Genomic DNA, 25,652 nt, shown 5'->3' with positions numbered 1-25,652 from the left:
AGACCGTGATGGGTTGGGGTCTGGGGAGACTCTGATGGTTGTGGGGGTCTGAGGAGACTGTGATGGGTTGGGGGAGCCCAGGAGACTGACGGTAGGAGGAGGCCCAGGGGTCTGTGTGCAGTGGGCTCTGGGGAGCTCGCAGGCTGACCTCACTGCTGCTGCCTCCTTCCCTGTAGGAGCAAGCTCCTGTGGCTACATAGCCTGCTGTCCTTCTTCTACTTCATCACCAACTTCATGTTCATGGCTCATCACTGCCTGGGGTTTGCACCCAGGAATAGCCAAAAGGTAAGTAGCCTACAAAGCTGCTTCCCACTGGGAGCTGGGGCCCCTCCCCACTGGGCCGACCACTCCCAACCCTCAGAGAAGCCCTCAGAGGGTCCAGGGAGACTGTGATAGATGGGAGGGGGGGTTTCACCTGAGCAGGGGCCAAGCTTCCTCCCTTCAGCCCTAGTAACAATCACCTGGCCCCACCTCTCACCCTCCTCCACCCTCTCACCCCCTCACCCTCCTCCACCCTCTCACCCCTAATGAAACTTTCAGACTAGTTGGTAAATAGCTGCTGCCCAGGTACCTCCTATCCCTGCCCCTCTGCTGCCCTGCCCCTCCCCAGGGACTCTTGGACTTCCCACCATCCGAAAACTAAAGGATTAACAAGGCCCAGTGGACCAGTGGGGGCCTCCATGCTAAGTGGTCAGGGCCCTGCTGAACTGCTGCTACTTGGTGTACCTGGCCCTGCCCACTCCTGCTAGGCCCATGCCTTGCCCTTCTGCAATCTCTCTGAGGTCAGAGACCCCCGTGTATCCCCACCGTCTCAGTTTGGGTGACCCCATCCAAGCAGACCCTGAGACTTGGAATGAGTAGCACTTGTTTATGGGTGGTGATCCCGGGAAAGGCCAGTAAGGGAGTGAGGATGCAAAGGCAACCAAAAAAAGGGAGCATGGAGGGGCAACTTACCACTGTGGGCAACTGGAGCTTCATGACCTGGGAACTCTGGGAGCTGGTGTAGAACACATGCCCCAGAATTTTCCTGGAGGTGAGCAATCGTGGGTATTTTCCACCAGCTCCCTGTCCACCATTCATTGAGGATTGCACTCAGGGGCTTTAACTCCTCCACTACTTGCCCTGCACAAAAGCTGAACATGCCCCAAGGCTGGGAAAGAGCAGTCGCAGTATTTGAAGCAAGCCGCAGGCGTTGGTGTGCAGAGATGACTGACGGGGGCCATGAGCAGGCACCGGCAGTGCCACCCATCTGGACCAGCACCCATGCTCTGGTGGGGATGGGCAAGAGTGAGGAGCATCCCTAGTTCCCGTCCTCAGCCTTTCAAAGGTTCAGTGTGTGGAATCAGCTCCTTCCAGGCCATCCATTCAAAAGGACTGATTCACTTGAACCCACCCCAGGGCGCAAATCCACATTCCCTGAAAAGTGAACCCAAATGCTTCAGCCTGCCAGGCATGGAGGCTTGGTCACCCTTGACCAGTCTAGTGTCTGCTACTTCAGCTTTCCTTATTGTCACCAGAAGCCTCTTTCAAGACCCCTGATTCTTGCAGCACAATTTACCAGACTGTCATCTTAAAGGTGGTGACCCAGGAAGATATTTCCCATTCACAGAATAAAATGTGAAGTTGGGGGAAGCTTCCCTATCCTCTCCCGAGTCTTGTTTACTTCCCAACTCCCCTGCCCAGTCTCACGTGAGGGATTTCCCTAGCGATGTGAGGCTTTACGCTGGAATAGTGGAAGCTACAGGGAGAGCAGAAACCACTGTGGGGTTGCACAGGCAGCTCTTTCCAATCATGGAGCTCTGATCCTCCACCCCAGCCTGATGGCAGCTTTCCAGCCCTTCCTCCCTTCACCACAGCGGTCCGGGGCAGGGCACCCACAGCTGGGCACACAGGAGAACAGAAGCACAGTTGACCAACCTCAGAGCTGCCTGGCTCAGCTGGGACACTGTGGGCTAAGGCAGCTGGCACTTCCTTGGCCCACAGTGTCCCAGCTTGGCTTTGACTTTCTTGGCTCTCTCAGCAAGGAGGCACTGGCATCAGCAGCCTGCTGTGACCAGAAGGCCTGCTCCCAGGAGACTCTGGGCCACCAAAAGACTCAGGTATCTGGAATTCCTATGCAAGCACAGTCTTCTTTCTCCATTTTTTTTATTCCCACCCAGGTCACAAGGACACTAATGATCACCTATGTGCCCAAGGACATTGAAGACCCAGAACTCATCATTAAGCATTTTCAGTAAGTGGGTTGGGGTGGGCCGAGGCGTGGATTGCTTCCTCCCTGCAACCCTGCCTGGGTCCTCAAGTGGGTAGTGAGTTGGTGCAGGATGTTGGGACTGGGACACCCCGGGGTGGCTCTCCCTGGACTCAGCTCAGGATCCGCTTTTTAGAATGGGGAGGGCCACTGGAGCTGGAGCAGGGTGTCTGAAGTCAGGGACTTCCCGCGTGGCATGGCTGTGATATGGGTGATGGGAATTTTCCTTTCTCCTGTTGCTCCAACTACTGAGCACAGGCAACCTTGGATCACAGCTATTTAGAGCAGATCATCTGGAGACATCCTTTGTGACCCCAAGTTCCTAGCCCCAAGGACACTGTTCACTGAGCTAATTATCTCTTTGTGAACAGCTCTCTCCTGGGTTCCCCAGTGGGTGGAGCTCCGCCCTTTTGCCCTGTTCTGAGTTATGTAGGAAGGATTTGGCAGCTCTCAGATCGTGAAGGTTCAAACCCTGAGGTTCAGCTTTAGGAGCAGAGATGAAGTCTCCCATCCAGGAACACCAGGCAGCTGAGCCACCCAGCCCTGAGGGCCGACATGCTGGGCAGGGGGGTAGGGGCAGCACGTCCCCAACCCCACAGGCCAACTCAGCACCCATGTTTGTGGCTGCAGCGAGGCCTATCCAGGCAGTGTCGTGACAAGAGTCCACTTCTGCTATGACGTCAGGAACCTGATTGACTTGGACGATCAGAGGTGAGGCTGCAGCGGGGCCTTTTGGGGCCTGGGGTGGGGGTAAAAGGGGAGGATGGGGCTCTGCTGGCCCCTGACCTGCAGGTCCTTCTCCCGTTGCCCACTGCTGGCAGGCGCCATGCCATGCGGGGCCGGCTCTTCTACACAGCCAAGGCCAAGAAGACTGGGAAGGTGATGATCAGGATCCACCCCTGTGCCCGCCTGTGCTTCTGCAAGTGCTGGACCTGCTTCAAGGAGGTAACTGGCTTGAGCATTGGGAGCACAGCAAGGGAGCGGTGGGGTCCTGGGGCTCTAGGCTCTGCACCTTTGCCCTCACTGTTGGGCCCCAGGCCTCACTCAGGTCTGCTCTAGTACTCCCCACCCAGCTCCTTCCTCCCCATCCACCATGTCCTGCCTCCCTGTTGAGATGGGAGCCTTTCTGGAGGCCACCTTCAGAACAATCCAGGGAAGCTTGCTGTTGTCTCCTTTCTGGTCTTGGATGGGAGAATGAGAGAGAAGGACCAGAGAAAACACAGCAGGCTACACGAGGCTGCCAGGCCTCAGGCTCCCAAAGAGATAGGACAGAAACATTTGAAGACAACAGCCTGTCTTATCACCTGACCACTGTGGCTCAAAGAGGGCGTCAAGACTCAGACACCTGCTTCAGGACCACGCCGAACTTCTGCCAGCCCAGAGATTCACCCTCTCTCGTGGAAATGTGGCAAACACATTCTCTCACCTCTCTGGGGTCCACCCCAAGCCTGAAAGCCCCCGGGTACCCCTTGTTATGCCTCACTTTCCCCAGATCTAAGGGCAGGGGTGAATGGCAGTCATCGCCTCTTCTTGTTCTAGAGGTGGGACTTTGGAGGCCAGCCAGGGTCCTGGGCTCCTTGAGGTGCTTCAAGGCCACCACAATCCAGGCAGGCTTGAGTGGGGAGGAACCTCGTGACCAGGGAGGCCTTCCTGGGGCTCTGGCCCCAGCCTTGAAGGCTGCCTGCCACCCCAGGTGGATGCAGAGCAGTATTACAGCGAGCTAGAGGAGCAGCTAACGGACGAGTTCAACGCCGAGCTCAACCGCGTGCCGCTCAAGCGCCTGGACCTGATCTTTGTCACCTTCCAGGACTCCAGGATGGCCAAGCGGTGAGCACCGGGCAGGCGCCCCACCCAGCCCCAAGCATACCCCTGCTTCTCGGCACTCTCATCCCTCTCTGCCTCCAGTTTCCTCTTCTGCCTCCCCTGGGCCCTCCATGCTCCTCACAGGCAGCTGCCATCTGGCTTTCCAGCGCATGAGATGGCCATACCTGCGTCCCCCAGCTGCTGGAGCCCAGCCAGTCTCGAGGGGTGCCCAAGCCGGGGCTCCTCACTCCCTGTCCTTGCTTTAGCACAAAGGTGGCCAGAGAAGGCTTTGACCTCATGGTCCCTCTTCTGCCCTTGACAAGAATGACATCCCTTTTCTCTTTTTTTCTTTTTTCTTTTCTTTCTTTCTTTTTTTTTTTTTTTTTTTGAGACAGAGTCTCACTCTGTCACCCAGGCTTGAGTGTAGTGGCACAATCTCAGCTCACTACAACCTCTGCCTCCCAGGTTCAAGCAATGCTCCTGCCTCAGCCTCCCAAGTAGCTGGGATTACAGGCGCCTGCCACCATGCCCAGCTAATGTTTGTATTTTTAGTGGAGACGGGGTTTCACCATGTTGGCCAGGCTGGTCTCGAACTCCTGACCTCAGGTGATCTGCCCACCTCGGTCTCCCAAAGTACTGGGATTACAGGTGTGAGCCACTGCGCCCAGCCGACACACACGTCACTCCCTCCTCACCATAAGAGAGTGTCAGGATAGAGCAGCTCTGTTTGCCCTTCTCCTGCTGCAGGCCTCCCCTAATTCATAGCTCTACAGTCCCCTCTCTTTTCTGCCCCAGCCTTTGGCAGCCCATGCATTGACAAGGAGTGAATTCAGTCCACTCTGGAATGTTCCAGAAGGATCCTTAGGACTGTGCCAAAGTCCTAAAGGAGCTCCAGAATTTATCTCTTAAGAACTGTGGGGGGCAGGGGAGCTCTTCTTTCTGGGGGAGGCTGATCCTGTACAGCACATTGTTCCCACCTACCCCAACCCTACAAAGGAAGAGCAGAACTACCTAGATTTTGCTCACAAACAATGGTACACAATTTTGCAAGTTCCTTACACTCTCAACTTTTTATCTGGCAAATTTGGTTACTGATATCTGTCCTGTTCACCTCCCGGAGGGTTGACAAGTGATATGCCTTCTATTCAGTTTCTGTGTTGTTTAAAGCAATACACCTACCTAAGGTAATATTGTTCATTCTTTGAGACATCGTCATTTGGTAGAGAGGATCTGAGGCTTAATTACAGCAGAATATGAGATGAGCTAGCAAGCCAGAGGTGGGGCTCCAGCACCTGTTCCTCTTTGGTCACATCTCTAGGCTCCTGGATTTAGTCATCTGTGCAATGGAAATGATACTGGTCATCAACTGGCACAGTATCAAGCACACAGAAAGAACTCAATAATTAGTAGCTATTGATATCAAGATGAGGCTAAAAGTAGTACCTCCCTTATCAAACCTCAAGGAAAATGTGTCTATATGCTGTCACTGCTGTTAAGGGGAAAGGCAGAAACAGAACCAAGGGGCACCCCTACCCTTCCTGGGCAGTCAAGGCACCCTCAAATGTCCTTTTCTCCAGATACTGGGCCTTAGGAACTGTCCGCCTCTAAGGTCCTGAAGACATATCCAAGGCTTCAATAATCCCCAGGAAGGGGATGGGCCCCCATCTGTAGGACCACCATAGTGGCCCTGAGCACCTGGCATGAGACCCTCCTAAGCCCATCCCCCCACCCCCAGACCCACGTTTCTTCCTCTTCTCCCCTCTCTGCAGCGTCCGTAAGGATTACAAATATGTCCAGTGTGGTGTGCAACCCCAGCAGTCCTCAGTGACCACCATCGTCAAATCCTATTACTGGAGGGTCACTATGGCCCCACACCCCAAAGACATTATTTGGTAAGCCTCCTCCATCCCTCCCCTCTCCTCTGAGCTCCTCTGAGACTGAAGAAGGCAGCAGGACAGGGCCTTCTCTCCCCATGCCATTGCCCAACAGAGACTCCAAGGGGATGAAGTTCCATGCTCTCCTAAGCACCACAACCTGTGTGTATGCCCAGATTCATTCCCACAAGTGTGGGAGGCATCCAACCCTTAGCAAAAAGGTTTTTCCTGCAGAGGGAACTCAGGTCCATTTTTTTTTTGGCTATATGCTCCGGATCCTTTATAAACGGTGTGACCGGGGACGGTCCAGGGGCCTGTTGCATGCAGGTCTGGACCCAGGAGGCTGGATTAGACCAGGGCAGCCTGGGTCCACAGCTGGCCTGCAGCAAACAGCACGTGGGCTCTAAGAACTGATGTCTCTAAATGTGCCTCCTTCTTCCATCCTTCCCCAGGAAACACCTGTCTGTCCGCCGCTTCTTTTGGTGGGCCCGCTTTATCGCAATCAACACCTTCCTCTTCTTCCTCTTCTTCTTCCTCACCACGCCTGCCATCATCATGAACACTATTGACATGTACAACGTCACCCGCCCCATCGAGAAGCTGCAGGTGCCTCCTCTGCTCAGGCCAGGCCTGGGGGCCCCAGGGGGATCAAGGAAGAATTCAGGCGAGGATGGGATGGGGGGGCCCCCTGGGATGGGGCTGTGGAGCCCATACAGTGCGAACACTGTGGAGGTGGCCCTGGTGCAAATGGTGGGGTAGGGCTTGCTTTGTTCTAAAGGGATGAAGGTGGGTGACTGCCAGTCTTAGGGACCAGGGCTAGAGCGGGAAGGGAGAGTGGGGAGTCCACGGGCAGGTCCTGGGGTGAGTTGGAGGGGGTGTCGTCCTGTCAACATGGGCTCAGAGGTCTTCATGAACGGGGTCATCCCAGGCCAGCTTTGGGGTTCAGAGGGCGTGGCAAGTGTGAGTGGCTCTGGTCTCTGCAAGTTGTCCAGGGCAGCAGGCTCCTGGTTTGTGTAGTAGGGTTGAGGGTGAGGAAGAGTGAGGTAAGTCCCAGCGCAGCCCTCTCAGAGAAGTGGGAACTCCAGATCTGCCTCCACCTCCCTCATCTCCAGACACCTGCACTGCAGGTTGGGAGCCTTCAGCCCTGGAGGAACCATCTCTGAAGTTAGGGGATGCCTCCTGCTGATGGTGCAGGTCAGACGGATCCTAGCCCGTTTCCAAATTCTTTAGCCTCAAGACTGTTACTAGGAGCCTAGAAGGTCTCTTCTTCCACATTCTCCCCATCCTCATTTCCAACAACACACATGTGCACGCACACATGCACACACTCACACAAAGTCAACACATGTGCATGCACACACGCACACATGCACACACAGAGTCAACAGATGTGTGCATGCACACACACATACAGTCAACACGTGTGCATGCACACACAGTCAACACGTGTGCATGCACACACACATACAGTCAACACGTGTGCATGCACACACGCACACAAGTCAAGCCACACCACTTCTGCTGCTGATTTTTGTTCCCCTTTGTCAACTTTGTAATAGGCCCCAGACCCCACGCATCCTGGGAGGGCCACAGCTCTCCCTGGGGACTCCTCCATCCTCCCCTCCTCCCCCGCTCACATGTCATCACAGCAAAGGCAATTTGCTGGGGTTGCACTCCCGGCTAGCTCTGGCCTTAGGAGGAAGTCACTCAGGAAAGCTCAGGCTGCCCCTCCAGTGACCTCAGCATAGAAGGCCCAGCCCCTTGGGGACTCCACTTGACCTTGGGTGTCAGCCTCTGCCTGGCCAGGAAAGCCAGTGAGAAGGGCCAGGCCCCTTGCAGCCTCCAGGAGAGCAAGCCAGCCCTGGGAGTGAGTGGGAGGAGAAGAGGCAAGGGGAAGGGGATGCTCACATTGACGTCTCTCCTGCCGTCCTCCCCTCTCCCCCTGCAGAGTCCAGTTGTGACCCAGTTCTTCCCCTCTGTGATGCTCTGGGGCTTCACAGTGATACTGCCTCTGATTGTCTACTTCTCCGCCTTCCTTGAGGCCCACTGGACCAGGTGACCTGGGGGCCTCCTCTCCTAGCCCTGTGGTTTCTCCAGCCTCTTCCCCTGCCCTGGCTTCCCTGCCAGCCTGGCACTTGGGCCTCCCCTCTAGCCTAAGAAGGAGAATTGATAAGGGATGGTTTTGATACCTGAAACCATCCCCAAAGACCAACAGGTGTTCTGTCTTTGGAAGGAGGGTGTGGGTTGTCTCTGGGCCCCTGGGTTGCTGAGATAGAGCCACTGTCTAAGAGTGTGGGGCCAAAACCAAGCCCTCCTTGGGCTTCTCCCTCATCCCCCAGCCATATCCTGAAGGCATGGAGCTGTAGTCATGAGCTAGGCAGTCCCAGGCATTCCATGCAGAAGGCACAGGAGGAAAGACTTATATGGGAATGTCAGTAGAATGCTGTGGCCATACAGAGAGGCCCACAAACTCACTATGACTATCATCACATATGGCCCACACCATGCCAACCTTTTACCTAATCAGGAGCTTTCCCATTTGTTAGCCTTGATAGTTCTATGGTGGTTGCTCACTGGGTAGAAAGTATTTGCCATACCCTGGGCAGGTGGCAGTACTTTGGCTTGAAAGCTGCATGCATCTCAGAAGTTATTTTCCGCACCAAAAGTTCCTACTATTCCACCAGGCAGCAGCCAAAAGGTTTGTCCTAACAGAAATCCTTCCTGGCCTTTTCCTCTGGCCAAGAACAAGACTTATATTGATGACTGAAACTCTGCAGGGATTTTGAGTATTCTTGGTAATGTCTCTTTAACACAGAGACATCAACTATATGGCACATCTGTGCCTTCCCATCCCTTCCCGTGCCCAGCACAGACATCACTAGTGGATCATGCTGTTCTTTCCTGCTGCTCCCAGATGCAGCACAGCTCACAGTGCGGTATGGAGATGGCATCGGTATGCATGATTAAACCAATTTCCCGCCCAGACCTCTACTCTGCATATGTCTGTATTAGTCAGTTTTCACACTGCTGATAAAGACATACCAGAGACTAGACAATTTATAAAAGAAAGAGGTTTCACTGGACTCTGTATTAGTCCATTTTCATTCTGCTGATAAAGACATACTCAAGACTGGGTAATTAATATAGGAAAAAGGCTTTATTGGACTTACAGTTCCATGTGGCTGGGGAAGACTCACAATCATGGTGGCAGGCAAGGAGGAGCAAGTCACATGTTATGTGGATGGCAGCAGGCAAAGAGAGCTTGCGCAGGGAAACTCCCCCTTGTAATACCATCAGATCTCATGAGACTTATTCGCTATCATGAGAACGGCATGGGAAAGATCCACGCCCATAATTCAATCATCTCCCACTGGGTCCCTCCCACAACACGTGGGAATTATGAGAGCTACAAGATGAGATTTGGGTGGGGACACAGAGCCAAACCATATCAGTGTCTCTCTTCCTCTCTATTACATAGTTAGGCCTTTGGTTCTTATTAGGCCATGTCCATTGATGAATATCTCTCTGTTTCCTTCTAGATCAAGTCAGAATCTGGTCATGGTGCACAAGTGCTACATCTTTCTGGTGTTCATGGTGGTCATTCTGCCCTCTATGGGACTGACCAGGTACCTCACTTCCAATTATCCCTCCCCTCTTAGCCAGGCTCTCTTAGAGTTACGACCTCCTCTTTCAGATACTGTAGACCTGCCTGTGGTTGCTGCAAACCCACTCCTCAAAGACAGCCCCGTGCCTGTCAGGGGTGTAGCATGAGCCGGGCTTCCTGCAAACACTAACGGGTCAGCCATGAGTTCGGCCTGCATAGAGCTTATCATCTGGCTGGGGACACAAGGCGTGCTTACCAGTTGCCTGACAGCCCCACATGGGAACAACACAGATAGCCAAAAAGCAGTAGAAATTCAGAAGAGGGAGAGAGTACTGTGAGAGAAATGAGTGAATATTGTTAGAGAAATGTTTGCTTACAGTTTTGCAAACTGGCCCAGGTTTGCTGGACGAGGTGGCCTTGAGCTGAAAGGTCAAAGGGCTGGGGGCCAGGACAGCCCAGCACTAAGAAGGAAGAGGGGAAGTGTGGACTGGCCAGCTGGAATAAAGCAAGGGTCTTTCTTTGGAGATTGGGCAAGGGAGGATGTTTGAACCCTCAGCCTTAGCTCATAGGTTTGCTAACTAACAGATCTGCCTTGTTTTTGCTTCTAGTTTGGATGTCTTTCTCCGCTGGCTCTTTGACATCTACTATCTAGAGCAGGCATCCATCAGGTTCCAGTGAGTACACCCACGTGTCCACCAGGGCTGCTATGTGTGCACACTGGAGTGGGTATTGGGTATATGTGCTCTTCCCTGAGTCCAGCACCTGAATTTGCTCACAGAAGTGTAGATAAATGCTTGTGAACACCCTCACTGGGCAGACTCGTTACCTTTCCTGTGCTGGGATCCCTTTGGTAAACTAGTTAAGCCCAGGGACCCCTTCTCAGAATGATATCTTTGAAATAATTGTGTATTCACAGGAAGTTGCCCCAAAACTGTATGAGGGGTGGGTGTTCCATGAGCCCTTTTTCCAGTTTCCCCCAGTGGAAACCTTGTGCATAACTGTAGTGCAATATCAAAACCAGGAAATTGACACTGGTCCAATCCACAGAGCTTATTCTGATTCTGCCAGTTTTACATGTACTCTGAATGATGTCTTTATGTGTACAAAATACATGGATTACAAAGAAAACCAATTATACTGAATTATAGTTATCAAGATATTTTAAAAATCAAATTTTTGACATAGTCTTTATAAACACATCAATAACAAGATATTGCTTTTTTTTTTTTTTTTTTTTTTTTTTTCTGAAACCAAGTCTCATTCTGTCACCCAGGCTGGAGTGCAGTGGCACAATCTCGGCTCACTACAACCTCTGCCTCCCAGGTTCAAGTGATTCTCCTACCTCAGCCTGCCGAGTAGCTGGGATTACAGGCACATGCCACCATGCCCGGCTAATTTTTGTATTTTTAGTAGAGGTGGGGTTTCACCATGTTGGCCAGGCTGGTCTCGAACTCCTGGCCTCAAGTGATCTGCCCACCTCGGCCTCCTAAAATGCTGGGATTACAGGCTTGAGCCACCATGCCCAACCAATATGGCATTTTTTATATAAGCAAGCTAAAGTTACATTTTACTGTCTTAAAAACATCAGTATGAAAACTGATATTACTTATTGGAATAAGAACATTAAACTAGAGGAGATCGTTGACAAAGCAACATGCAGACCATGTGGGACATTCTGCCAATTTCAATTTTTTTAAAACAAAAAAGTGGTAACAAGTGTTGAGAATCCCAGTTTTCAAAGATATGTTGCAAATGACATGCAAACTTCCATAACTTGCTCTATAAGGCAAGGACCAGAATCCTTCAAGATATTTTTTAGTAGAGATGGGGTTTCACCATGTTAGCTGGGCTGGTCTCAAACTCCTGACCTCAGGTGATCTCCTCACCTCGGCCTCCCAAAGTGCTGGGATTACAGGTGTGAGCCACCATGCCCTGCCATATTGCCCACATTCTTAACGCAAGAAAATGCTAAATTTCAGTGAGAGATTAGTGAAAATAAAGATGTTATTTTTTCCCATCCTAGTTTACAGACCCCCCAGAAACCCACTCATGAATTCTCCAGAGTCTTTGGACCTGGCTCAGACACCCTTGCTTTGGATCAAGCCAATGCATGCATCCCCTAACACACCCATGCTTTATGTGGTCCCTGCCCCTCCCTGCTCAGGGGACTACTTGTTAACTTAATTGGGTTGGGCACATAAATATTATAGGAGAGAGACAGAGAAAAAGAAAGAGAGGAAATGTTATTCTCCTTGTCTGTATCTCTATCTCCACCCCCGCTCCCATTTCCTCTGTTGCTCTACTCTCTCTCCTCACTTTTAACATCTCTCCCTCTCCCCATGGCTTCTTTTGCCGCCTTCCCTCTCCCTCACTGCCCAGGTGTGTGTTCCTGCCAGACAACGGCGCCTTCTTTGTCAACTACGTGATCACGGCAGCTTTACTTGGCACAGGCATGGAGCTGCTGCGTCTGGGGTCACTTTTCTGCTACAGCACCCGTCTCTTCTTCTCTAGATCGGAGCCAGAGAGAGTCAACATCAGAAAGGTACAGGCTGGCCCTCTGCTGAGCACAGCCCTCAGTTTCCTTTGGGAGGGTGTCAGGGATAGAGCCTGCTAGAAGCACCAAGGGGGTTGAGGGAAGGGACGGTGTGGATGGGTGGTGGTGGGGCACCTTGGTCTACAGGGTTGGAAAGGAGGCTGCCTCCAGGCCTGAGCTGCCAGGAGGCTGATGAGGAGCCACAGAAGTAGTCAAGCCAAGGGGACTGGGCCACTTCAGGGTGACGCCTGCCTTCTGCCCCAGAACCAGGCCATAGACTTCCAGTTTGGGCGCGAGTACGCGTGGATGATGAACGTGTTCAGCGTGGTGATGGCGTACAGCATCACTTGCCCCATCATTGTGCCTTTTGGTGAGTCATCTCCAAAGCATGCCCAAGGGCTGCACACCCGCAGATGGGGAGGAAGAATTGAGCCTCACAACATCTGTCCACCACCTGGAGCATGAGGAGACATGTGGTAGGGAGGTGTCAGGGCCAAGGCCAAGCTGGGGGTACGAGGGAGCTGAGGTTGGATGGCTGCCGACGGGGGATGTTTGTTGAATGAACGCATGAGTGAATGACTCTTCATCAAGCTGAAAGAGTCAGTTCTGGGGGCTCAAGGGAAGCTGCTGGCCCCGGAGGTCAGCACCACGGAGCTTCCCCAACCCATCTTTGGCTCTTGTGACTCTGACAGCCCTGGATCTGGCTTCTCGGGCCTGTGGAGACACTGGAGCCACAAAGGTCCAGACTTGAAGGGGCCACTGAATCAGTTTCCATCTTTGTCCCCCAGGGCTGCTCTACCTGTGCATGAAGCACTTGACGGATCGCTATAACATGTACTACTCCTTCGCACCCACCAAACTGAATGAGCAGATCCACGTGGCTGCTGTCTCCCAGGCCATCTTTGCGCCACTCTTGGGTCTGTTCTGGATGCTGTTCTTCTCCATCCTGCGGTTGGGTAGGTACCGAGCCTGCCTGTGTGTAGCTAAAGAGTGAGGAAAAAGCTGGCCCCTACTGCAGGCTCTGGTTCCTGTTCCAGGTTTTTGGCAACCCATAAAGCCAGGCATCTACCACTGGGCGCCGGCGGCTCACGCTTATAACCCCACCTCCGCCTGCCCCACTGTTCTGTGAGTCCCTTAACACTGACCCTGTTAGAGAAGAAAAGCCCAGGCAGGGCAAGATGCTGCTCACCAGACCTGGCCATACCCAGTGACTTCTCTGGGCCTAAAGGGCCTGCATTAGAGTCTCAGCAGAGCTTCAAGGCTAAGAGGAGGCCCTGGACCAACACGGTCCCCAGGTGTGGATTTGGGTTTCCAGCGCTCAGGGCAGGAAACCTCATATTCCTTCTTTCTAAGTCTAGATGGACAGGAAATAGAGTATCAGCTATTGGGAGGCCCAGTTCCCATGACATTTCCTCTGGGATCCCATAAGATGCCTGGTTTTTTGTTTTGTTTTTTAATTTTATTTTTTGAATCAGAATCTTGCTCTGTTGCCTAGGCTGAAGTGCAGTGGCGTGATCACGGCTCACTACAGCTTTTATCTCCTGGGCTCAAGCAATTCTGCCACTTCACCCTCCCCAGTAGCTGGGACTACAGGCGTGAGCCATCATGACTGGCTAATTGTTTTTAATTTTGTAGAGATGAGGTCTCACTATGTTGCCCAGTCTGGTCTTGAATTCCTGGGCTCAAGGGATCCCCTGGCCTAGGCCTCCCAAAGTGCTGGGATTATAAGCGTGAGCTGCCGGCGCCCAGTGGTAGATGCCTGGCTTTATGGGTTGCCAAAAACCTGGAACAGGAACCAGAGCCTGCAGTAGGGGCCAGCTTTTTCCTCACTCTTTAGCTACACACAGATATTGCTCCTGCCCAGGGGAGCTCAGAGATACCCTCCCAGAAGCAGTCCCTGCAGGCCACAGATTAGAAATCCCTCAGCTTTCTCCTTGTTGGAGGCACCTTCACCCCCCAGCAACCCCCAACCCCACTGCCCTTCCCTCAGACACCTGACCTTAACCTTCTCAGTGGTGGGAGAAGGGAGACGCGGTGTTTTCTTTTCTTTTTTTTTTTTTTTTTCCTTATTTTTTGTTTTTAGAGACGGAGTCTTGCTGTGTCGCCCAGGCTGGAGTGCAGTGGCCTGATCTCGACCCACTGCAACCTCCGCCTCCCGGGTTCAAGCTATTCTCCTGCCTCAGCCTCCTGAGTAGCTGGGACTACAGGCGCGTGCCACCACGCCCCGCTAATTTTTTGTATGTTAGTAGAGACAGGGTTTCACCATGTTGCCCAGGCTGTTCTCGAACTCCTGAGCTCGGGCAATCCAGGGCAGTGTTTTCTTTTCTCTCCCTGCCATGGTGGCATCCATACGGTCTTCTCTCAGTCATTTATGTGGCTTACCCATTTGCCATCACCCCCAATTGCTTATCCCACTAGCCTTTCCCTGCCACCCCAGAGACTTCATTTTTTTCCATAATGCTTTTTTCCTAAGAATAAAGGACTGCATGTTTATTATCAAAAATAGAAAAAATATAAAGACCAACATGTAAATGACCCATCATCTCACCCAGAACCTGATGTCTTTTGTTCCCAGCCTCCTTTCCAGGCATGCGCTTTGGGGCTTTGGGCAAGGGAACATTGAGAGGGAGCTGTTGGTCTGTTGTTACTTTGCAAAACTGCGATAGTCCATATTGTAACAATCAGTCCTGTACCCTGAGGTTTTGTACTGAACACAATGTTCTGAGCAATTTCCTAGGTTGTTAAAAGACTGAATACATAGGTGCCTTTCAGCGGTTGTATGAAAGTCTACCAGTTTTAGTCAGTTCTCCACGATTGGATATTGAGGTTTGCCACTTTTTGCTACTATAAAAACACTGCAGTAAGCATCATTAAGCAGTGATTTTTGGCTGTAAAGCATAATTAAAAAAAATATTTACCTAGTTAGAAAACTGCTGCCGTAAAAAAGGGACAAAATATTCCCAAATGCAATGTAGGTGACTTTTACCTTCTAAATTCCCTCTCTGTGCCATCAGCACAGATAACTGAGCATGCTCACTTCAAAAGGGCTCGCAGGGAAAGGTGTAGGTCAGAGATGGCGTTGGGGGCACTGGCAGAAATAGTCACTCAAAGGTACTTCCCAGATACTTCCCAGGGACCATGATGTTGGAGGTGACCAGCAGGTCAGGAAGGACACATGTAATGGGCACTGAAGTGGGTAGTGAAGTCAATTAAAACATTGTTTCATGGACTCCACAGATGCCAAATTCTAAACTGCTCAAACAGAGCAAGGGGACGATGTTATTGTGTCAGACTCCTTGATGCCGGTTGTTATCAGAGGAGGACTGGCAAGGTCAAAGCCCTTGCAGTGGTGCTGTGACGGCCCCTGGGTATCTGCCAGTTGGAGTGGCATCTCAGCTGGCAGACTCCTGCCCATGGCCTTTTCTCCTCCTCGCCAGGTTCTCTCCACGCCATCACCATCTTTTCCCTGTCCACCCTCCTCATTGCCATGATGATTGCCTTTGTTGGCATTTTTCTGGGGAAGCTTCGGATGGTTGCCGACTATGAGGTGAGTTGCCAGCCTGCCCCTCCTCCTGGTTCTCTTGGTCCCTGGGGGGACACAGCTGTAGGATACTCTCCAGGCCTGGGCTCCCATAGCACCACAGGATGAAAGGGTCTCGCCTTTCTCTCTGACCGTAGAGCATGGAGCCCAGTGTGCATGCGTGCATGCATGCATGCCTTGCACTAGCTTAGGCTCTGGTGCCCATTCAGAGGACAGCTATCGTCTCCTTTTCTGCACTCTGACACCTCCTCCAAACTGCAGGCTGCTGGCCCATCCTTCCTGCGATGTGAGTCCAGTGCAGCCACTGAACTGTGAGCCTCCAAGGACTGGAGGCCAAGAGAGAGGATGGAGCAAAGGAGGTTGGCGGGGGAGTTGATGATGATTCAAAAAGAGGGGGGATTGTCATTTTCTCTCCAGGCTATTGAACTTGAGGCGGCCATGTTTGGAGGTGGCCCCTGCCCCACATGACTCCTTTGGTTGTTGGCAGTGGGCCCAGCCTAATCATTAGGACAGGGGAGCCAATCCATGCCCTTTTAGAGCCATGCCAACAACCGTGTGTTCTTGCTCAGCATTTCCTGGAATGGATGTCTATCCTGGGGCACTGGAACGATTTCCAGTGGATCACAACATAATTTTTCATTTTTCATGGTTACGTATTTAACATTAACTTTCTGCTTATGGCAATTGAAACACAGTTTTCTGTTTATAATAGTGAATTGTTTCCTTTTTAAATGAATGTATATAAAGAAAAGAAAGCTGATTTTAAGGACTGACACTCTACTGAGCCTGAGGAAGGACGTGGAGGAGGATCTCTTTGCTTCTGGTGTCTCTGTGTCCAGGGCTCTGGGCACAGGCACCCACTGCCCTCTCTGCCCAGCCTTCCTTCTCCACGCCTGGCTGGAGCACCACACTAGTGAAGGGTCTCGTGAATGACCCCGCTGACTCTGTCTAATACAGCAGAATTATGTGATTAGGTTGGCCAGGCGTCCACTCTAGAGAAGGAGAATGGCCAGGAACCTAGGCTGTGTTGGTGTAGGACACTTTCCAAATTAGAGGGGAAGCCACAGGAGGAAAGACGATAGTGCTGAAGTCAAGGCTTCTCCTGGAGTCCAAGCAGGCTCGTCTTTGAACTTCAATTCCAGCTCTGCTTACTTCCCCCAATGATGGCCCTTGGGAATAGAACATTCCAGAAGGGACTCCCTTGCATCCCAGCCCTCTCTCTGTCCCCCTGGGCCTCAGTCTTGCCAGGCTGAAGGTCTGGAAAGACAGAAGATGAGTTGAGTTCGGAGGTGGTGAGAAGCCCAGGTGTGGAGTTGAGGCTCCTCTGGATGAGGGGGGAGGGGCAGAGCAGGCCTCCTGTAACCCACCACCTCTCCCTGCTGCAGCCCGAGGAGGAGGAGATCCAGACGGTGTTTGACATGGAGCCAAGCAGCACCTCCTCCACACCCACCTCCCTCGTGAGTCCTGAGTCCCAGGGACAGGTTGGGAGGGTGGTGCTTGCAGGGGTGGTCTACTCCAGTGGCATCACGGGGGATGCCAGCTTTGCTGCCCACTCTGGGTATGGGGAAGGAGATGGGGGACCCCGGGCTCCCTTCTCTAACGGAGCAGGACTTGGCCCAGGTCCAAATGCTGCCGTGGCCCTGGATGAAGAGTGAGAAAAAGAGAAGAGCCACCATGTCCTCAGCATTGTCTGGAAGGCACCTAGAGAGGAAGTACTTGGTCAGGGAGGCCGAGACCACAGCGACCTCGGTCATGTAGACACAGGGGGGCTGCTGAGGATTGGCCTCAGGACCAAAGGCTGCCCCAAGTCACAGGTGCAGTCAGAGCAACACAGACAGAGCTCCAGGGAACTATTAGAAGTCTGCACTGATGGTAAGGCAGGGACGCCGAAATGAGCGAGCCTGTCTGCGTGCAGAGAGGCTGGCTCAGGGTGCAGGGCCTGCAGTCTGGGTGCTGTCTCTCACACAGTGGCTCGGCCTGAAGGGGAATGGGCACGAGCACCCACCCGCATCCCTGCCACAAATGCAGCTGCAGAGCCACCAATGGACGCACTGAGGTGGGTACTGGGTCAGCCTGTGCCCCAAGGCCAGGGCTCCTGGGAGGAGCTCTGAAGAAGGGTGCCAGGCTGGCACTCGGTGAAAGCATCCCAGAGGAGGGAGCATCGAATCTGACCCCAGGAATGGGCATACGGGGTGCCAGGTGAAGTAGGGTGTGGGGCAAGAGTTTTCAAGGAAGAGGAGCAGCCTGTGCGAAGACCTAGAGACAGACCGGAGCTTGGGGGACTCAGGACAGTTTTTGGCACGGTGGAAACGCGGAGTGGGTGGCAGGGCCCTATGGGAGACAAGGCTTTCTTTAGTTGCGGGCAGAGCTGGATGTGAGTGCACAGTGACAGAAGCATAGACAAACCACCAGCAAGTGGGCAGAAGTCACCGGAGTGCCAGGTTTGCCTCACTTTGAAAAACCCTACATACAGGCACAGATCATCTCTGAGAGGGGACAGGAGAAGGTGCTTTGGTAATGAAGAGACCACAAGGATTTCAAAGCAAGAAAGTCTTTTCTTGGGACCCTTCCAAAAGGACCCCTCTTGGAATATTGTTAGCAATTAGTTTTTGAAATCTTATGAGCCTGGCATTTTGCTGTTTTCGCTCTTAATCTTTTGATAAACCCACACAGTAGGGGTTTTCATCCCCAGATGGAGGCTCAGAAGTTCTGTCAATATAGACTCCAGGGCACCAAGCAAGGAAGTGTCAGGACAAAGGTCCAACCAGGTCCATCTGACTCTAAAGCCTATGCTTTTAAAAAACACGACTAGGATTTATTTTTTAAATCTTGCCTTATTACGACAGGGCTATATGGACATTGCGCATCAGTATAGGGGGAAAGGATAAGCAGAAATAAGAAAATAAGTCCATATTCCCACCACCCAGAGATGACCACTGATAGTGTATTTTCTTCCAGATATTTATATACTATGTATCTCTTCCAGATAATTATATATGATTTACATAGTTTTGCTAAAATCAAATAGTACTGCACATACTGTTTTATAACCTTTTTTTGTGGGGGTGGGGGAACAGAATCTTGCTCTGTTGCTCAGGCTGGAGTGAAGTGGCACCATCTTGGCTCACTGCAACCTCCGTCTCCTGGGTTAAAGCAATTCTCCTGTCTCAGCCTCCCGAGTAGCTGGGATTACAGGCACATGCCATCACACTTGGCTAATTTTTGTATTTTTAGTACAGATGGGGTTTTACCATGTTGGCCAGGCTGGTCTCGAACTTCTGACCTCAGCTGATCCACCTGCCTTGGCCTCCCAAAGTGCTGGGATTACAGGCGTGAGCCACCATGCTGGGCCTATAACCTGCATTTTTAGTTAACAATCTTTTTCCATATATATAAATTTTTGATCTCTTTGAACACCCAGCCTGTATTCAAATTGCCTTAATCGTTCCAGAAGTCTTTTAGAGCTTGTCCAACCCAATATCAAATCTAGCACGTGTGCCTCAGGTTTTCATGTCCCTTTTATTTTAGCACAGTGCCTTTTAAATGACTTGGAGAGACCAAGCCAGCAGTCCTGCAGAATGTTCCACCTGGATTTTTCTGGCTGTTCATGATATCTTATGACAGGTTCCATGATCTCCTGAACCCTGGAAGTTAGATCTGATGGCCTGATAGGTGCAAGTTCCACATGGGGCTAGAACACATTACAGGTAGTGCTGCAATTTACACTCAGAGAGATGTAACATCCCGTTAATTCCCATTCATTAATGATGCCATCATGACCTACTAATTAGGGGAATGAAAGATGGATTTTTCCATGGTTCAGTTGACATTTTCCCCTTTATGACCAAAAGGTCATCTAGATGGTTTACTTTGGTGCCATGCAAATGTCTAGATTCTTTTGTAGGAAAACCATTCCTTCAGCCAGGGCTGTTTGGTTTCACTGAAATAAACTCCTATGGGAAAGGTTTCATTCCATTCCCTAATTACCTATTTTCTAAGTAAGGAGATGGTTTAAGAGCCACTTCAGAGGATGACAATTGCTCTTTTTCCTAGTACGTCCTGTGTTTTTCTATCTGCTGCCGTCCCAGGCATTGGGACCATTCCTGGGTGTGACAGGTCATATGACCAAAGTCTCCGCTAGCAGTTCCACATCTTGAGGACAGGCCAACCAGTGACAGACCCCGAGGGGGTTCTGAATGTGCTGCTGAAGCTGTATTAGAAAGTGCACTAGCTCAGGAAAGAGGATCTCTCCAGACCCCAGCTGAGGGGAGCCTCATGTCACCTCCCCTGGATGCAGCGTGACTTGGAACCGAGAGTGAATGGAACATGTTCTAAAGGAGCAGTGGACTAGGAGTGGGGAGTCCTGCCACTAAACCAGCCCTGGGAGCACCTAGTTGCTCATTAAATGATCAAGAACAATTAGGCAGGTGGGACAGACAGGACCCAGGCTGCTGGGGAAGAAGGCAGGCTCCAAGGTTTGGAGGAGACAGAGGCGATGGGGGTGGGGCATGAGGGGAAAGGGTGTGCCCAGGGCCTTGCTCCGGATGTGACCTTGCTCCTGTCCCGTGTCTCTATCCCAAGCAGCTGTATGTGGCCACCGTGCTGCAAGAACCGGAGTTGAACCTGACCCCCGCCTCCTCCCCAGCCAGGCACACCTATGGCACCATGAACAACCAGCCGGAAGAGGGAGAAGAAGAGAGTGGTCTGAGGGGCTTTGCAAGGGAGCTAGACTCGGCCCAGTTCCAGGAAGGGCTGGAACTGGAGGGCCAGAACCAGTACCACTGACCGGGACCTGAGGCCTCCACTGGTGACTTGTTGAGGGGTCAGGGGAGGGCCTGGCAAGGGGAGGCAGGAGGGTGGCTTGGACCTCCCCACTACCTCCTGCAGACTTTGAGAAGCCCCCAGTGGAGACATCCGCCACCCCAGCCATGGGCCATACAGGGGCCTTGACCTGCTGCCCGGCTGGAACTGGGGGTGCTCGGCAGTGCTGAGGGAGCCTGGGAAGGGATGGAGGATACAGGCAAGCCCATGTCTTGAGAGAGGTGGCTGGAGCCCCGGTACAGAGACTGAACGCTGGGGTCCCTTCCTGGGACCAAGATGGAGAAGGTGTTCCTAAGGGAGGAGGCAGAAAGAGGCTGCCGAAGGCTCTGTGGGGTCATCACCACTCTGCATCAGCTGCCCTTCCAAGGAGCTTCTGCTGCTGCTCCTCCTCCCAGCCCTGGCCCGTTCCTCCCCTGCAGTCTGAGGAGGCAAAGGTACCTGCACGGGGCACATTGACAGGACACGGAGGACCACCTCATCACGGGGTTCCCTGCATGGGGATCTGTAAAGAGAAAGTTTCTGCATCCACCAGAGCAAGAGTCAACTGAAAGCGTAGACCTGAGAAGAGGTAACTCAGCCCCTTCCTGCTCCTCTGCCCTCATCAGATGCCCCCAGAAGCAGCAGGGCAGAGGCCCTTCTTGCTATTCTTACAAGGGTAGCTAGAGTGTGATCACTCCAGGCTCATCAAATGAGATTCGCGTGCATTTTTTAGAAGGAAACCTTGGTTAGTCCTTGCTGGGTAACACAAGGTGGGGTGAGACAGAAGCCAAATTATGGAAGGGGGTCTTCTCCCCAAAACTCTGGGTGGTGGGAAACCAGCTATACCTCCCCAAGCCCCAGGGCCTAAAGAGAAGACCCCCAAAGCCAAAGATGTGGCCACTTAAAAGAGTCTTCTGCCTCCTACCCAACTGAGTGCCTGGGTCCCCAGCTTGGCCAAGATGGGCAGTACATTAGGGTAAGAACCCCAGGCTTCAAACTGAAGGACTGACCATCACCTGTGTCCCAAGTAGGACCCTTCCTCCCTTCTCGGGGCTGCCCCTGCACCCTGCCTTGAAGACCACCCAAGCGGCCTCCAGTGTGGGCCTGGTCCAGACACTGCAGATGCTTCAATCGTGATGTCACCCCAGGCCTGCCAGGGGTGGGGTGGAGGGGAGGGCCACGTGCTCCAGGGAGAAGCCCTTTCTGGAGAAGCAAGGCTGCCCTCCCAGGGCTGCCACCACCTGAGACCTGGGGGAGCTGAATTCCGAACAGTGATGGTGAAACTCAGCACCTTTGCCATAGTCGGGGGGAACTGGCCTCTGCCTCTGGGATGGGCTTTCATTGGGACCACTGTGCAGCCCAGCCAGGGAGGACATGAGAAGGGCCAGTGGGGGCCTCAGTGAACCAGAACAAGCCAAGCTGAATGGGGTCTGTGTGCTCCAGGGCCCTCTTCAGCCTCCTCCCCCAAAGGGCTGGGTCCCTGCCACCAACCTACTGAAGGCAGGCCCCCGGCTTACCTCTCCTGAGCACCTGCACCAGGCCCCAGGCACATGGCTGCCCTGAACTCAGATCACCTAGGCCTTGTCCCTGCCCCACCTTTGCCCCATCCTAGCCCCAGAAGCTCCAAGCTTCACCGCAGGTGAGAAATTGTGCTCAATGGGCAGAAACTGCTATACCCCCAGGGCATGGCCCACATTTTGGCATGGGGGTGTCTTTCCAGAGAGCTTGGGTCGGCTGGAGAGAGGCTGTCTTTCCCATTCCTTGTTCAGCTAGGAATAAGGGGGAAATGATCCTAGCCTGGCCCCTACACACCCAGGTCCCACAGGCCCCCTCCCCACTGGAATTTCACCAACCAACAAGGGGAAAGTACACTGTTATAGCATAGCGGTCAGGCCCAGCAAGAGCTTGGCACATGGTGGGGAGGTGGCCAGCTCCAGGTCCTGCCCGACCCCATCATGTGTATTTGGTATATGGGGTGTGGGGGTCACGCCAGAAGCTGGCCTGGGGTCTCTCCTTCACTGGACACAGCTCCCTGGCGCCTGTCCCCAGCCCCTGCAGCCCCTGTAGGACTGTGGAAGCCACATATGGGAAAAGTCCTGGTAGACAATGTAGCGGGATGGCTGGAGGCTTCTCCCTCTGAACCTGGGTCCAGTGTAGCCTGGCTCTGAGAGAAGGTGGTGAGCATGTGGAGAAGGTTCCATAGTCCACTCTTAGGGGAACCAGCAAAGCCTCACAGCAGTTGGCTCCATCTGGACCTCCCATGGTCACTGCAGGGCAGTGGAGCGGGGGACATCTTTTAGCCTCCCCCCGCCACCACACCCAGGCCCTCTCAGGCACCTCCTGCCTCAGCCCACACCTGCCTTGCCCATTGCCCCCCTCCCCCCACCTACTGCCATCCCACTCCTCCGCCAGCAACTTCCCAGCCGCCCACCCCACTCCATCCACCAAATCACCTCCTGACTTAATCGTTTCTGGAAGGAGCTGCCGTCTGGGAACCGGTATTGCCTAGAGCCTCCAGGAGGGGCCCTCCTCGGGCCTCCAGTGGTCCCATGCCCACCTGCCTGACCCTCCACTGCCCCTGGAAGCAAAGTGCCTATCAGCAGCGTTGCGTCCTCTGGGGCCCCCAGTGGGGGGTGGGAGGTGTGTGGGCTAACCTTGGCCACCACCACTAAAGGAATGTGCCAGAATGCTGAACCTTCTTGTTAATGCTATGACCGTGCCTTGAATAAACAAGTCCTCCCAACCTCTCCTGGTCCCTGCCTCTCTGCCTCTGCATCTGGGCCAGCCTGGCCTTGCTCCACTGTGCAGTGGGGAGAACTTTCTGGTCCTTGAGCTACCCAGGAAGCCAGCAGGGCAGCCCCGAGGGGGAGCAAAAGTCCCTGGTGAGTGCTGCGCCCCATGAGCGGGCCACCGGGCTAGGCTAGTGGCCAGACTTCAAAACACACAGATTGCAGGTGAGGCCCCAGGAAGAGTGGCAGACAGGGCTCAGGTCTGCAAGAGGATGAGGGTGGGGGACTTGGGGGATGGGGGAGGTGGAGGAGAGGTTGGCACGAGGGAAGTGTGCAGGGCAGCCAGGTGGGATAAGAAACACCCGTTAGCAAAGGCTGTTGTAGCCGTGGCAAGGAGACAACAGTTCCCTACCCTGGAGGACACATCTCAGGGTCAGGAGACCGGTTCTCTCCCTTCCTCCAGCAGCTGCATGACCCAGGCTGGTCACCTCATCCAGACAATAGGGCTGGGAGGACATGGGGCGGACTGTTCTGCTTCGGGACTGAGCAGAGCAGATTTGAGGGCAGAAGATGGGAATCTTGTGGGTGTGTTGAGTAGGGGGAGACTTCCTCCCGCAGGGCTCCCTATAGGGACAGAGGATGACAGTCTCAGGGTGGCTGCCTAAGGACTCTTTCCTGCATCTCCCTTGCTGGGTCCTCTCTGCAAGCTTCCACGGTCCATCAGTGGCCATTGACTCCAAGTCCACCAAGGTGTGGGCCTGGGCGTGGGATCAAGACCCATCCACTTTTCCCCTCTCTCCCTCAAAACAATTGTTTTCCAAGTCAAGTCAGCCCTTGAAATCCACAAGGGCTGCTTCACAGGAGAGAAGCCATGAAGACTCCCCGACTGGACAGGAGGGTGCTGCTCCCTGCTGCTGCCTCTCATGGTCCCCTCCCAGAGGCCAGCAGCTCCAGGGTCCCCAGATGGCAGGCCTGGGACACTCTGTGGTTCAGTAGACCTTTCAAGGGCCTTTTCTCAGGCAGAGACTGAGAAAGAGACAGAAAAAGAAGCTGAAGAGGGAGGGCGGTCGCCCCAGGGATGGAACGTCCTCCAGGGAGGTTAGCGTTGGTCAATCCTCTCTCCACTCAGCAGGCCAGGAGGGACCGGAGGCCTGAAGGTAGATTTACCTGGGCTGGGGACGGGACTGGGGCAGGGCAAGAGGGAGCCCCAGGAGGCTGGCTCCACTGGGCTGTGCCCAAGAGAGGATTGGAGCATGTGACCGAGTGCTGTGCAGGGAGGAAGCAGCGGGGCCTGAGAGTGCCCCATGCCTCTGCCCAGAAACCAAGCCTGGAGTTGCACGGGGCCCCGCCAGGGAAGCCTGAGGCAGCTCACTTCTGTCCTGAGGAACCTCCTTGCTGGCCAGATTCCAGGTTTCTAGGTCTGCTCTGTGGAAGGCCTTGCGGAGGCGAGGAGAGCCTGGTCTACGGGGAGACAGGTTCCCAGGCTTTCTCAACAGAGGCTACTTTCAGAACATCTGACAGTCCCTCGGCCCGGACAAGTGGCAGCCCGGCAGCTCTCAGCCTCAATTTCCAAGGTTTTCCAGCCCAGCCACAAACAAGAGTCACTCTCAATGTCCAGGCCCCATCCCTGAAAAACCAAAATTTCTTGGGTGGGGCCCAGTACCCTGTATTTTACAAAAGTCCCCCAGGTGATTCCAGTGTGCAGGAAGGGGTGAGTGGATAAGGAAAACAGTCCCAGCCTCAGGCACCACATGCCCTGGGTGGCCTCAGCATCTCACCATCGCCAGCTTAGAAATGACAGCTCCCTAGCTCAGGCAGGCTTCTACCATCTTTATCTTCTTTTGCAATAAGTATGACTACCGTGTGTGCCCGAGGGCCACACACCAGGTGTCAGGGGCACTTCTGGCTACCTTGTCACCTTCAGCGAGAGTTCAAAGACTGTCCCTCTTCCCTCCCCTCCAAACACAGAGACCAAGTGGCTTCCATGACCACCTGCCCATTTCCGTGCAATAGAATGTGACAAGTGCAGCAAACAAACAGGCCTACATAATGGGGTGTCAGGGAGAGACAAAGCTGGATAGGGGCAGGGGGTGCCTGGAGGCAGGGAGGGGATGCTTTGCACTAGAGGGGCCAGCACAAGCTCCGTGGGGGGTGAGACATGAGAGCCAGCAAAGGGTCTGTGGGCACACATGCAGGGCCCAAAGAACCGGGCAGAGTGAGCGAGGGGAGGAGAGGGTGGGGCGAGGTCTGAGTGGGCAACGGGTTGTGCAGGCCACGCTGGGACTCCAAGTTTCACTCATCATCTGGGAAACTACGGCAGGATTCTGGGTAGGAGTATGATCCCCTTACGTGTGTGTTTTCCAGGTTTTTTTGTTGTGGTGGTGGTGGTGGTGGTAAAGTACACATAATCATATTCACCATCTTAACCATTTATGGGTTTTTTGTTTGTTTGTTTTTTGTTGTTGTTGTTGTTGAGACAGAGTCTTGCTCTGTCGCCCAGGCTGGAGTGCAATGGCGTGA

General features: G+C 53.3%; 1 protein-coding gene across 7 annotated transcripts in view; it reads left to right on the top strand.

Annotated features, from left to right (window-relative positions):
* TMEM63C (transmembrane protein 63C) overlaps positions 1-23,150 on the top strand; it is a 150,936-nt gene extending 127,786 nt beyond the window's left edge. For 4 of the 7 annotated variants that reach the window (XM_030804035.1, XM_030804037.1, XM_030804036.1 and 1 more), the window contains 16 exons: positions 177-285; positions 2,160-2,233; positions 2,879-2,959; positions 3,070-3,193; positions 3,942-4,075; positions 5,821-5,943; positions 6,378-6,531; positions 7,874-7,980; positions 9,465-9,551; positions 10,138-10,203; positions 11,909-12,071; positions 12,327-12,432; positions 12,851-13,018; positions 15,500-15,609; positions 16,989-17,060; positions 20,185-23,150. In XM_030804035.1, coding sequence (XP_030659895.1) covers positions 177-285; positions 2,160-2,233; positions 2,879-2,959; positions 3,070-3,193; positions 3,942-4,075; positions 5,821-5,943; positions 6,378-6,531; positions 7,874-7,980; positions 9,465-9,551; positions 10,138-10,203; positions 11,909-12,071; positions 12,327-12,432; positions 12,851-13,018; positions 15,500-15,609; positions 16,989-17,060; positions 20,185-20,388 — 1,882 coding nt within the window. In that variant the 3' untranslated portion in view covers positions 20,389-23,150. Of the gene's footprint in view, positions 1-176; positions 286-2,159; positions 2,234-2,878; positions 2,960-3,069; positions 3,194-3,941; positions 4,076-5,820; positions 5,944-6,377; positions 6,532-7,873; positions 7,981-9,464; positions 9,552-10,137; positions 10,204-11,908; positions 12,072-12,326; positions 12,433-12,850; positions 13,019-15,499; positions 15,610-16,988; positions 17,061-17,223; positions 17,660-20,184 lie in introns of those variants that run through there. The other 3 variants (XM_030804040.1, XM_030804038.1, XM_030804039.1) reach the window with 3 other exon arrangements.
* Positions 23,151-25,652: the final 2,502 nt, after the last annotated feature.

This window comes from Nomascus leucogenys, chromosome 22a (genome assembly GCF_006542625.1).
Source record: "Nomascus leucogenys isolate Asia chromosome 22a, Asia_NLE_v1, whole genome shotgun sequence".
Lineage (NCBI taxonomy): Eukaryota > Metazoa > Chordata > Mammalia > Primates > Hylobatidae > Nomascus > Nomascus leucogenys.
This window is presented reverse-complemented; position numbering and strand designations above follow the sequence as displayed.